Source organism: Cyanistes caeruleus, chromosome 15 (genome assembly GCF_971803275.1).
Source record: "Cyanistes caeruleus chromosome 15, bCyaCae1.hap1.1, whole genome shotgun sequence".
Taxonomy (NCBI): Eukaryota; Metazoa; Chordata; class Aves; order Passeriformes; family Paridae; genus Cyanistes; species Cyanistes caeruleus.
In genome coordinates, this window is record NC_141715.1 from 17008698 (window position 1) to 17022022 (window position 13325).

Below are 13325 nucleotides of genomic sequence, written 5' to 3' on the forward strand. Positions count from 1 at the left end.
TCAAAGTGACACCGGTAAAACCTTGCAGTACAAATTTCCATCCTGAAAAGGCCTGGAAAGCAAGTGACAACTGGAGAAAACAAAGCTTAGTCCATGATCTCAGACCTAACCTACCTCTCTGGAACTCTGCATTTCAGAGTCTCTCTTGAAGGTGGAATATTATTACTAATATTGATGTTTCCCTGCTCTTTGGGTGTGGGCTGAGGCCAGAGGTGCTCTTGCCTGGCCCAGTTTCTAAGTGGCTCAGGACAGGGATTGACTAAATAAATCCATGAGCTGGCTGTGCTTGTTCAGTCCTGTAAGAATTCCTTCCAAACACTGGGACAGCACAGCCACGCTCAGGTCACCGCAGGCCTCGCTCCAAGTCTTCATCAGCTCTGACTGGACAGTGAAGAAAACCACCAGAGAGCTTTGACACCCTCCCCACTCAGTCTGTGGGGCATCTGAAAATGGTTAATCTTCAAAAGCCTCCTCCAAAGCAGTGTTAGAGGTTGTGCAATAGGCCAGGGCCATTGTGCAGGAGCTGGCTCTGGGCTTTGGGAAGCACCAGGAGTGCTCTGGGTGTGACTGAGCCCAGCTCTGGCACTGCCCTGGCTCTACGTGACCTGAAGCAGGGCTGGCACAAAACACCAGGTGCCCAACTCCAGCCAAGGAGCTGCTGTGTCACTGCTCAGGGAGGCAGGAGAGAGCTGGGAAGAGAAGGATTTTCTAGCAGCAGATGTGGAAAATCAGTTCAAATCCCCCAAAACCGAACACATTTTCATCTCTTCATCTCGCCTGCAGCACTGGAAGATCTGCTCTTGCTCCTGCAACTGGAGGCTCACGGGACTGGGACTTACATGGTCAGCAATGGTCCGGCCCAGCTTGTCCATCCTTGACCCAGCCTCTGCGATCTTCTTGGCTGCACTAATCACATCTGACGTGTTCTTCAGAGGACCTTTACCCCTGCAAAACAGAGCAGAGCCTCCCTCCTAGCACCAGAGAGCCACAGCAGTGAATTCTGTGTGTTTGCTCATTCTGTTCCACACAGTGACTCCTCAGCCAAAGGGCAGGAAAAGGCAGGAGCAGCCACTGCAGCTTCATTCTCAAGAGTTACCCCCTTTTGGCTCTTCCCCACATTTAGCTTAAATCTAGGGATAAAAACATCTTAAATTTTACTGCTTTGAGCAACTTAATGATGATAAGAGATAACATTTTAGAAGACAGATTTGCAATTTTTATGGAATGGAACATGAAGTTTAAAAAATAGCGTTATATAAAATCTAGTAAATTAATTTCAAAAGGCATCAAAAACCCTCTCTTTCCTCTGCAAATAACTGTACTAGGAACTATTTCTGCAGTATGGCAATATTGAGAAGCCCATAGAATTTAATGCTGTAAAGAACTGAGCAAATATATATATATATTCCTGGGGACAAGAATCACCCTGAAGAAAGAAAGACAGGCAATAACTGCTGTGTATCTGTAGATCAATTTGAACAGTTATTACCACCCAGCCACTGCACAATAATGCATCTCCCCAGTTAATATGCAGCTGGAGCAGGGCACCATTTAAAGGAAATTATAAGAAGTGAGACTCTTAGGAGAACTTGCCCCATGTCTCATTGAAAGCCCAGCAGCCCAAGCAGCTTGCAGTGAGCACAAATTAAAAAGCCTCACCTGGTGAAGTCTGTCATTTCCATCATAATCATACACATCTGTTTGGCCAGGACAATGATGTCATTGCCACTGTCATCCCATTTTGACACTTCAGCATCCAATTTACTCTTTTCCTCCTGGAAGCTGGCGACCTGCTCAGCAATCTTGGCTTTCTGCTCCTGAGGGAGCTGAGCCATGATAGCCTGGAAGAGAAGAGTTTTCTCACATGGCCTCCTGCTGCCTTGTAGAGGCTTTTTGGAACATTTCACTAATAACCAATTTCAGTCATGTAGATGGGGGATAAAACTTTAATAGCAATCCTCTACCTAGAGGCTTTACAGAGCCATTTGCTTCCATTTTGAATCAAAGTTTATACTCTTTTTTTTAAGAAAAAGTGCCTAGAAAGACAAGTTGACACCTAATATATGGGGCTTTGCATAGTAAAGCTGTTAAGACTCCAAACAAATTTGCCACATATTACCATCCCTCAAAATAAAACTACATGAAGAAGGAGGACTTGTCTTTTATAGAAAATTTCAACGTTTTAAAATTAAGTTCCACTTGGGTATTGAGGATAATAAGAAATATTACCAGTCTCTTCCCTGCAAAAAGCTAGCTGTACTCTTTTGAAACATGTCTGCTGAGGAAAGAGTAAGTGAAAATAAAGAGGATGTGCTTACTCCCAAATAAAATCTCTCAGACTGGGTTTACAGCCTGTGTAAGACTCCATGGCCTTGCCTTCATAAATACTGGGAGCACAGATGCCTCCAGAAGCAGGCAAAAAGGAGCCTTTGCTACTAAAAATCCTCTGGCAGCAGCTGTGCTAAGGGGAAAATGAGCAATGTCTGCACCAAAATAGAAGGGGGAGAGGGTCCAAGTGCTTGTGCAAGGGAGGGGAGCATTAAAATACTCCCAGTTCGTGTATCTCCCAAGCCAAAGTGGCAGAAGTTTGATAAATAAGCTCTGGCTACTTCTTGCCTGGCAGGAAGAGCCTCCACAAGAAATCTGCCGTGGCACTTTCCCAAGAGTGTAAATTGTTATCGATCCAGAGGGGTCGTGTCACATAAAAGCAAAAGCTAAGGCCTGGTTTTCCTTCCGTGCACTGATTTTAGGGTCTCACCTCTTAATGATTATATATTGCCTATCAATGCTTTCATTTTTGACTCACAGGAAATGCAGTTAGTTGGAATGATTTTGTCTGAGTTCCTCTCAGCGTTGCCTTGATAAATGCTCAGTGACCACACACACACATCAGCATGTGTGTGAGGAGACATTTTGTGAAGATTTTTTGCTCATAAAGTTAGTGTTTGTCTGTTGAAAATAACATTAATGCAATGGAGTGATCTGCCCTGTACCTCCCTGCATAAGCTCACTTGACTACATCTGTGATATCAAAATGTGATGTAGTTTCTTAGTACTAAAAGGATTTTGATCTTTCAGAATACCTCAAATACTTAAAATAAAACACAGACATTTCTCACATCCATCAGACCAACTGCATTTTCACTCAACCTCCTTTTCAGAAGAATGCTGGAAACAAAGAATACCAGTTTTCTGATCCAGCATTTTTATAACCACCCCCCCCGCTCCCAAATTTCACCTGGGTTTTCAAAGCAAGCTGAAGTGTTTCTTGAAGGCAGGTCACACTTTTATAATGCTCAGCTTTGTGCCTTACCCTTGCACTCTGTCCAGCAATGAGCTGATCATCCTCAGTCTGGATACTGGTTCTGCTTCGGACGTCGAAATCCTCGGTCTCGAAGTCAGAATCATCCAGCTCTTCAGGAGTCTGAGGAAAAAGCATTCAAGCAGAGTCAAACTACAGATTCCATGGCTCTGAAAATCAACAAGAATATTGTTTTTCAAGCAGAAAGAATGGAAATCAGTGGAGGTAAAAATTATTCCATGTTTTCAACAAAAAGGTAAATACAGGGACTATATCCAGCTCTGAACACGTGTGATTTTATGTGCTTGACTTCTCCTGTTAAACACCATAGGGATCCCCAGAATCACACAGCAGTAACTAAACAGCTGAGATTTGTCAGGACATTAATGCACTCAGCATCTGAGAGACAGAAAAAAAAGTTCTTGTGAAACGAACAGTGCTTTTGCAACTTGATTAAATGTAAAAGCTTCACTCAGGATTCTGAAGCTGGAATTACACACAGCTCTGAGGGATGGTTCAGAAGCACAGACAGTGGCTTCAGCACAATTATGAATCAAAGCATTGACTAAATTAACAACAGATAAAATATCTCAAAATTTATCATTATCCCTCAGGAAAAGCTGAAAAATTTCAGCTAGTAAGGGCCAGCTTTTATGCTGTAGGCTAAACACATCTGACCTAGTTCCTGCTTGCCTAGGATTTATTTTTGCTACTCCCAGTCTGTAGCTGGCAAACTTTTTATAAAGCCTATCAAGTTTAAACAGCATGTTTGTCAAAATACTACATCTTTGCTAAAGTGGCACTTCACGACAATTCTCCAGAGCTGGGTCAACAAAGAACTTCACTGATAAATGCAATAAACTGTGATGAACAGATAAAATACAAATAAAGTCCCTGCTATTTAGATTTTTTTCCCTATGATTTGAATTTCACAGACCTGTCTTCCACTACAGACACTTTGCGATACAGTGAAAATAGAGATGGATATGCAAAATAATTGCCAAAAAGCCAAAGTGAGTAGGGTGGCAATAAGACTTTGGGCATTCCAGCCTCCTCTCCAGGAGGAGAACAGGGTATATCCACAACATCAGCAGAGGGACACACACTAAGAAGGTCAGTGTATCAGTATTTTTTAAAAAATGAAAGAACATAAAGAAAGCAGTTCTGCTGTACCTGATTCTGTGTGTGACTCTCCTCTGCCCACCCCTCCCACAGCCCAGGGACACACAAAGTGTAACTCTGCCTTTCAAGTGCCACCAAGGGCAAAAACTCCTCTGGGGTCACAAGCCTGGGTAGCAGGGAGGGGGGAAGAGCTTCTCTTCAACAAACACAGATATATGGAGATGGTAATTTTGAAAATACCCTGCATAAACACAAAACTGAGGTGTGTGGCCTTTCCTGCTGGTCCCTGTAAAGAGCAAGAGCCCCTGGACAAAGCTGAAGTGCCCCTGTGAGCAGGGTTACACCTGGAGAGCCCTGGAATTCCCATTTGGATGGTTCTTCCATCCCAAAATAAACTCTCTGGATGACAAATGCTAATATTTTAACTTCTTTCTAGGTAGCTGCTGTGGCTCCCTGGCTCCCAGAGCGTTCCTGGCACTGCCAGCCTGGGTAATTACTGCCCACTGGGACTGGCAGCTCCCTGTCCTGAAGATCAAGGGCTTCAGCAGGGGGGAATCACATCCCTCTGTCTGCAGAGCAGGAAGGCATTGATACCTTCATCTACCATCTATAATTCCTGAGCTTGTCTGGAAAAAATTCCACAGGGAGCACAGATGTGGTTGGCAGCTTTCCTCCTGGTTTCTCATCTGATCCTCTGCTTTAAGCAGCGAACATGGAAGATGCCATTGCAGTGGGTACTGTAATCACAGATCTCCTGGGGCTGTACACTCTTCATTTACTGACCACCAAGCTGCATCTGCCATTGTCACCACTCTGAAAGACCAGGGCACTTTCTCAGAGTCAAAGGAATACATGGAAAAGAAGAAAAAAGGAATAAAACCCCTGTATTTGTCTTTGCTATGTCTGGCTCCTTGCCCACTTTTGCCCCAGTTAAGATCCAAGAAAAAGGTTCATGGATCAGCTTCAACCAGAACTTCCTTTTCTGCATCCCTTCAACCAACTGTGCCCTTCTGTGTCTGGTCTACCAGAAATGAGGGCTTCCAAGTCACACCCATTGCAAGCACACTGGAGTCAAGGCCTCTGTGAGCTGCCCCTGTTTACCCAGGTTAGCCAATTTACAAATTACATGGAACTACAGACCAAACCCATCGCAGCTTCCTTTGGACTAACTAACATTAATTCTCAAAATTTACTTAATGAAGAGCCATTAGATTTTATTTCTAAGCTCTCAAAGCATCATCAAGCATCTATAGTTCTGAATTAATTTGCTGTTGTTAACTGAAAGGTCACTGATCTTAGCACAAGATGTGTGATGGGGATTCAGCATCACAACTCGGGCCATCAGCGATGCTCAGACCTGGCTGATGAATCTGAACCCAAACTGCTCAAGCGCTCCACAGCAATTAGCACGTTTTAAGACTCTGAATGTTAATAGGAGCTAAATGAGAATCTTCTCCTGCCTGCTCTCCATTATCCTTCTGGCTGTCAGTCCTACAGGGGCAGGGAAAGCTGCTGGGGGAAGCTGTCCTCACCCGGATCATCAGCACGGCTTTCCTGATGTCGCGGATGCCGTCGTACACCAGCCGCGAGGCGTCGATGAACTCGTTCTCATCCATGGGCTGGGCAGGGTCGGAGCTCAGCGCTTCCACTGCAGCTTCCACTTGCTCCGTGAAGCGCGGCATGACTGAAACCAGAGCACAGAGCTGCTCAGTCCCTCCCCGAGCCACTCACTGGTTCCCTTGCTCTAAACTCCCCTGCAAGCTGTGCACTCCTTCCATGGAAATCACAACACCTGGGACTGGAGGTGAACTCTTACTCCTGCTTATGCTGCTGCTCTTTGGTGTTTTCCCCTTGGACAGTGAAAAGTTTATCACACTCCTCTAATGGACAAGGAGACCTGGGGACACCCCTAGAAACTATAGGATAAAATATCAATTGTTTATTTGATGTTCCCTGAAGATGTACATCATTTTTGGGGGGAAAAAGCAGTCATGCTACGTCAAGAAACTCTGGTTTAAGAAACACTGGAAGGGGGCAGGTTGCACTGCTGCATTTCAGTGACTCATGGTGCCCCAGGAAGAACATGCCAGAACCAGTTAAGAGTCTGCTGTTCCTTCAGTGTCACCCTTGATTCTTCATCAAAGTAATTAAAACAAAACCAACAACGAGTGGCAGGCACTGAAGCAGCCAGGCTCACCCCTTACCCTTGTGGATGTCACCAGTAGTTCATAGGGAACACCCTGATTTGGTGTTTATGTGTGGGGCACTACAACCTACAGTGCTCTTTCAACAGTTGTAAAGACAATTTACAAAATTTACCCTAATTATTACCCTGAATTTATTCTGCTGTGGAACGTGATCTTCCTTCTGGACCCTGAACAGCTGCAGAGCCTGGTGCAATGCTCCAAGATGAGCACAGCACAAATTCAAGCCTCCCCTCACGTCTGGGACACACTCCCGGTGGTTTTGCTTCCCACAGTGCAGTCCATGACAGTGAGCACACCTTGTGCACCGCTGAGCCTTGAGCCAGTACATGCAGCAAAACCAAACTTCTCACTTTTCAACAGCTTTGCAAACAACTCCCACTAATTTGCACGGCAGCAAATGGAGTCTTTAGCAGATTTCACAGGTACGCCGTCCCCAGCTGCCCACAAGCTCTCAAACAGCAGCTCAGGGCTCCTGGGAGTAAGCGACCCTTACCTGTGTTGGACAGTAACTTGGTTGCTTCCAGCACCTTCTCAGTGTACACTCCAGGCTCGTAGTTGTCCATCTCGGAGGTGACCACGTGAATGACGCGAGCGGCGCGGCCCCGGATTGCCCCGGCCGTGCGGTCTAAGCCATCCACGTCTTTCTCTTGGAGAGCGATGACGCATTTGTTTACATCTTCTAAAATGTGATTCTCTGGTGGTAAAAGAAGGAGAATTTAGATGGTAATGTCTTTTCTGCTGCAGTCATCAGCATGGCAATTGCTCAGTAAGGGACCTGCTCTAGAGAAGCTCCACGGAGATGCGGGCAAGCGTTAAGGTGAAGGTCACTGCAACCAGCAGAGCTGCCCTTCCACAGGAGGTGTCAAAAAGCCGTCAGCCCGGCCACCAACTGGCCTCCACACGTCCTGCCCCTATTTATACTCGATTTTACCAACAGGGGAGCAGAGTTCTGCTGAGTTCTCCCCTGGTTTCTTTCCATATTTCTCCCCTGGACTGGCCCAGCCCTTATTTCAAATACCTGCAAACCACTCCCCTGCTGGTGCACGTGGGGCGATGGGCACATCCCCAGCACCACACCCACTCCCCTCAACACTCCAACAGACACTTGCTGCGCCTTTCCAGCTTCCTCCAGAGTGTTTTCCTACAGCCACACGCATTCCATCAGAACACATGACACTGTCAGTCGCCCATTCCCATCTGAGACACATAATGTATGCAGTGAATAATGTGGAAAGCGTTCCAGCCACACAGCACTCAATGACTGCTCAGAAAACAAACAAAAAAATAAAGGCAAGACCTCTGTTTGCAATTAGCTTTTTTAATATACATTTTCTGGTGTTGTAAAGAGATATTTTCCCCATTCATCGAGTCCAAGAAGCCCAAAATGGGTAAGACATCTAACAGATTTCTGAAGAAGCCTAAAGAAATTTGGATCCTTACTTGGGAAAACCTACCATAAAGATCTCCCAAACTGTTTTTAGACTTCCAAACTCTGTTAGAGAGCTCTTTAATGTACCAGGACTAATGTTTCAGAATCATCATCCAACACCAGCACTTGGGCTGCTTGGTAAGAAACCAACTTGGAAACATTTCTGCTCTGTCACTTAAAATAGTTTCCAGTGTTAATTACCATTGACTTAATCATTCTACACTGCCAAGCCATGCAAGTGGCTTTTATTCCCTCTGCAGGTAGTAAAAGAGCCATTTTGCAAGAGTTTGTAGAGGCAAGAAGCTCATAGTGTTGGCTGGGAGAGGACTTGGAGGAACTGCCTGAAAGGATTGCTGCAGGAAGTTACTCCTGATTTACATAAAATTAACACAGCCAGGTGCAATATTGCAAGACTTCTGTAAGTAACCTGGACAAAAATTACACTTGTGAAATCCCTCTGAAGCAACTCAGCCTGAGCAGGTTCAGCTGAGGGCAGAATGTGGCCCTGAGAGAGGGAAGAGCAGGTTCATTAGTGATTTGACAAGTCAGTGAGCAGGCACAGGAGCCACAGCGAGCACAGAGGGGATTTAAAGAAGAGACAGCCCTGGGAGCTGCAAGAGCCCGAAGAAAAAGCTTCGGCGCCAGGCCAAAACACAGACTGTTTATTGCTTCAATTCCTAAATGAATAAATTAAGCCACAGACCATTTAAAAGCCTCTTTGGATTATCCGAACTTTAATAAAAGGCATGGACAAAAGGAAGGTGAATATTTAAATGTCTGCTGCTCATTTAATGCTTTTTGCAGATGTGAAGTGGCCAGAGAGTCCCTTCTAGAGGGAGATAACCCACAGGGCAGCTTGCAAAGGGCCCAGGGAAGTGCAGGACTGTCAGGTCTATCTGCTCTGGTGATATTCTCCAGCTGGATGATAACAGGTAAGATCTGACCCTGTGCTGAGTTCTTGTGAATACACCCAGTGCTCCCCATCCTACTGGAACACAGAGCATAGGTTCCCCACCAGCACTTCTGGGGATGGGAGAAGGCTGTCCCACATCCAAACCCACCTGTCCCACATCCAAACCCCCCTGTCCCACATCCAAACCCCCCTGTCCCACATCCAAACCCCCCTGTCCCACATCCAAATCCCCCTGTCCCACATCCAAACTCCCCTGTCCCACATCCAAACCCCCCCTGTCCCACATCCAAACCCCCCTGTCTCCTGCTGAGCAGGAGAAACATCCCACAGCAACAGAACACAGGCAACAGCAAAGGGATCTTGTCCCACCGAAATAGCTACAGAGAAAATGGTGTGGTTGGGCAACAAGCTAAAAGGAAAGGTATTTTTTCCACAGAAATGACTTTTAGACCAAACAAGGAAATATATTAAACTGCGAAAAGCTACAGAATAAAAAGTCACCCACGACTGTCAATCCTCAATCCACGCCCACCAAACACCTTCCACCTCCACCCACCTCCACATTAAAGGGATTAAGCAATGCTTTTCCAAACAACCCCAGCAGCCTGTGAGGGAGTCTGAGAGCTACAGGAGATCAAAATCAAAGAGCAACAGTCGGGGGATGAAGCCACAGATTCATAAATGCAGCTGTGCTCGTCTGCTGCACCTCCTGTGGAAGGTCTCAGAACCATTTCCATGCTGAACCTCTGCTGCCAAGGGGCACTGCAGGAGCCAGGTTAGGCAGCACATGGAGCAAACTCTGGGGAGTTCACACTCTTGTAAATAGTGCTCATCCTGCCAATATTCACTGGGAGGCTCTTCAGAAAAAACAGTTCCACTCAGATGGGCAATCTGTGGCATAAACCTTTGTCAGCAGCACAGGAACAGAAGGCAGCAAATGGAATGGTTTTTTAAGAGGGTTTCAAAGGAGATTCAGGCAATTTCAGAACACTGAATTTGACAATTACACGGTGCTATCAGCAACTGCTCTAAAGAACAGAGATAGTGGGCACACCAACACACCCAGAGTGCTTCAGGAAGGCACTGATAAGAGGGATAAGAATTACAGAAGGTACAGGAGAGCTTTGAAATGAGGAATAATGAAACAGGAAAAGACTGTGCAGTCGGGGAAGTGATGAGTGACAGAGTGCATGGCACAACTCTGTGAGTTTGCAAACAGCACGGAGAGAGAATGGGGAAAACCTCTTCACCATCTCTAGTACAAGCAGGGGCATCAAATGAAGCAAACAGGCGACAGTGCAAGACAAGGAGGTTCTTCACACAGAGCACACTTCAGCTGTGAATTTTGCACAGGAGGATGGAGGTGCCAGCAGTTTATAATGGTCGAAAGAACAACTAACACCAGCTTAAATGAGAAAAATCTGTCAAGGATTGTTCAGGAGATAGCACCTCTGATGCTGGAGCTCCCTGAGCTGCACATCACTCATGGCTGGAAGCACACAGACATCTCTAGGCTACAAGGCTGCTGTGCCATCCATCTCCCACGCTGACAGTGAGCCTCCCCCAGACCCTGCCCTAACCCAACAGGGCCCTTCTGCTGCTGCACCTGTTAGAATGTTGTCACCTGCAAGCTCACCTGCAGCACTGTGCTCTGAAGGATCCTCCTTCTCTGCTCTTCTGCTGTTACCTAAACCCAGCATCCTTCTCATGGAGCCTTTCCTCGTGGATAATTGATAGTTCTGCAGCATGAGCTGAATGGTGAAGCCTTCACTTCAGCACACCACACAGTAGGGATGTGGGATGGCTTACATACATATTTATACGTGCACACGCTCATGCACTCATAAGAACTCCTTTAAATTCTAAAGGAGTTAGAAGTTCTAAAGGAGGAATTCTTTAAATTTACATCCCAGTTAGTAACTGATACAAACATCCTAATAACCTAAACAGCTCTTGATATAAATCATACCCACCACAACTTTATCCAAAGAGAAGTTCAGACTTCTAGCAGATGAATTGGAGTTGTGGCATTTATATGGAAAACATTTATCAAAGTTCAAACAAATAATATTTAAAAGAGTATTTATTGCTTTAATACTTTTCTACCATCTCTTTGATAGCACACATGTATTAATAATTACTGAATGCACTTGAATGTCTGGAGTTGTCTCAAATTGCATTTCCTTGGCTCCATTTTGGGTGGTGAGCACTCACTCGAGGTGAACTCTCCTGAGTCAACCTGCCACTAGCCCAGGGAAAAAACCTTCTCTGCCAAGCTCCTCGGAGTACAGCTATGCAATAGATTTGGTTATTAAACCAAAAAACCCAGTTCTGTTCTAACCTGCATCCCTGCAGGAGATGGGGCTGTCCTGCCCACAACTCACTTTAGTCTTGTGGTGCTAAAATTGGACTAGAAGGGAAGGAAAGTGATTTTACTGAGTGATGCAACTTCCTCCTTGTGGCGACTTTTGTCTTAAAAAGCAGCTTGGAGCTCTTGGGAGCAGCCCAGCAGGAGCTGAGGAGCAGAGCCCCCCAGCAGAGCTCCCACTGCCCAGTGTCCTGCAGGAAGACAGAGCCCTCAGGCCAGTGGCTGAGCCCTGTGGGGGCACAGCTGCCAGGGAGACGCCCTTTGGCAGCTCCACACGGGCTGTGCTTGTCCACACTCACAGCTTTTCCTTCTCTAATGTTTGTACACTCGTGGGCAAGCTTCAAGAGGAGCCTCTGACCTCAGCACAGAATTCCCTCTGAAGAGATTTCCTCCCAGCTGTGCAATCCCAGCTGCTGCTGCCCCAGTGAGCACCCCGGGATACAACGAGCTCGGACACTGGACTGCCCAAGGAGTTTATGCTCATTATTGCGAAGAGGAATTTCACTGAGAGCCCAGGGATCCACAACACAACGGGTATGACAGTGCAGGTGACTCCTCACAGGAACACCACTTGGGCTTTTGTTTGGTTTTTCTTTTCTTAATCATAAAACAAATACGACCTCTTAATTCAGGACCTTAATTTTTCATCTACATTTTCTAACTATGTTCACCTGGAACTTCTGACTCCATGCATCCTCCTTTGAAATCTCTCTTTACAACTGGAGGTTTTAGGTCACTTGAGATGCTCAAACCTGCCTGCACCATGGAAATTAGATTCCCAGCTTGCAGTGGTGATTTGTGAACATTATTGCAGACACAATTCACGTGCTCACATCTCCATGTCCTCTGACTAGAGCACAATTAAAGGATGTGGAAATAAAAATGCCCCCATTATTTCTAGGTCACAGCAGCTGATAGTGGGTCTTTATCAAGATGCTGATAAAACGGATTATCTTGGCAAGCACTTTGCCAAACATAATTATTAATCTATTGTAATGATCCAATCTCTTTTAAAAACTCTTAAAACTTTACTAAAGCTGACATGGTATGAACAGTTTTATTTTAATTAACTTGTACAACCATGGTTTGATATTCAGTTTTGTTTACATGGCAGAGTCTGAAGTGACACGAGGGATCATTTTTCCTGCTAGTTCCTACCTCAGACATAAACATGTTCCATTTCCCCCAGAGTTACTGGTGAGGCTTGTCTACAGCAGCTAAATGGTAATTCATCCTTAGTTCAGCCAGCAATTCCAAATCTTGGGCCATAAAGTGTCTTCTTGAGACCAGATCTCCTGCTGCACTTCCACACCTCGCTGGGCACAAGGTGATCCCAGGTGAGGTGTGACACCACCATCCATTCCAAAAACCTCCCAGACCCCAGGATGTGTGTCCAAACCACCCCTTTCCAGGACTAAGCCCTCAGGAAGGTGATTATTTCTCTTTCTGGAGCCCTGGTTACCTGACACAGCCAGGAAATCATCGATGGAGGTGATGTCATCCACGGCATCCGTCAGCACTCGCACTTGCCTCTCCCACTGCTCCTTGAACAGATCCATGTTTTCTTGAGCCAGCTTGCTTTGGGGCTTAGCAGCCAGAGCCAGTGCAGCATTGATAACCTGTAAAACACCTCTGCATTTTTAAAACATCCCAGAGAAATGCTTACCTCCTGTGTGTTTATCCAATGAACTCAGCAGCAGACAAAGCAAGTTTAGTAAGTTTTGAGGAACTTGATGTTTAAACACAGAAGTGTTTAATTTTGTTGCTCTCACATGCAACTCATACCTGCTTCCACGTTTATTATGGATAGTTATTAGAAGCAAAATCACTTGGTAAGTTTTCTCAAGAGCTGGTTTCACCTGTCTTTAGCAGCTCGTGGTAACAAGGTGTTGCTTTCCCAGTGAAGGCTGTGTTGTTAAGTGTTTTAGACAGGATGACATTTAGTACACTTAAGGCTGCATTTGCTAGTTGCCAAAACCTCAGTA

General features: G+C 45.6%; 1 protein-coding gene across 2 annotated transcripts in view; it reads right to left on the bottom strand.

Annotated features, from left to right (window-relative positions):
- CTNNA1 (catenin alpha 1) overlaps nucleotides 1-13325 on the bottom strand; it is a 118122-nt gene that overhangs the window by 8477 nt on the left and 96320 nt on the right. For both annotated transcript variants that reach the window (XM_086851755.1, XM_086851754.1), the window contains exons 11-16: nucleotides 12803-12959; nucleotides 7124-7324; nucleotides 5956-6107; nucleotides 3314-3424; nucleotides 1660-1841; nucleotides 840-945 (exon numbers count right to left, since the gene is read on the bottom strand). In XM_086851755.1, the coding sequence (XP_086707881.1) occupies nucleotides 840-945; nucleotides 1660-1841; nucleotides 3314-3424; nucleotides 5956-6107; nucleotides 7124-7324; nucleotides 12803-12959 (909 nt within the window). The remainder of the gene's footprint in view (nucleotides 1-839; nucleotides 946-1659; nucleotides 1842-3313; nucleotides 3425-5955; nucleotides 6108-7123; nucleotides 7325-12802; nucleotides 12960-13325) is intronic.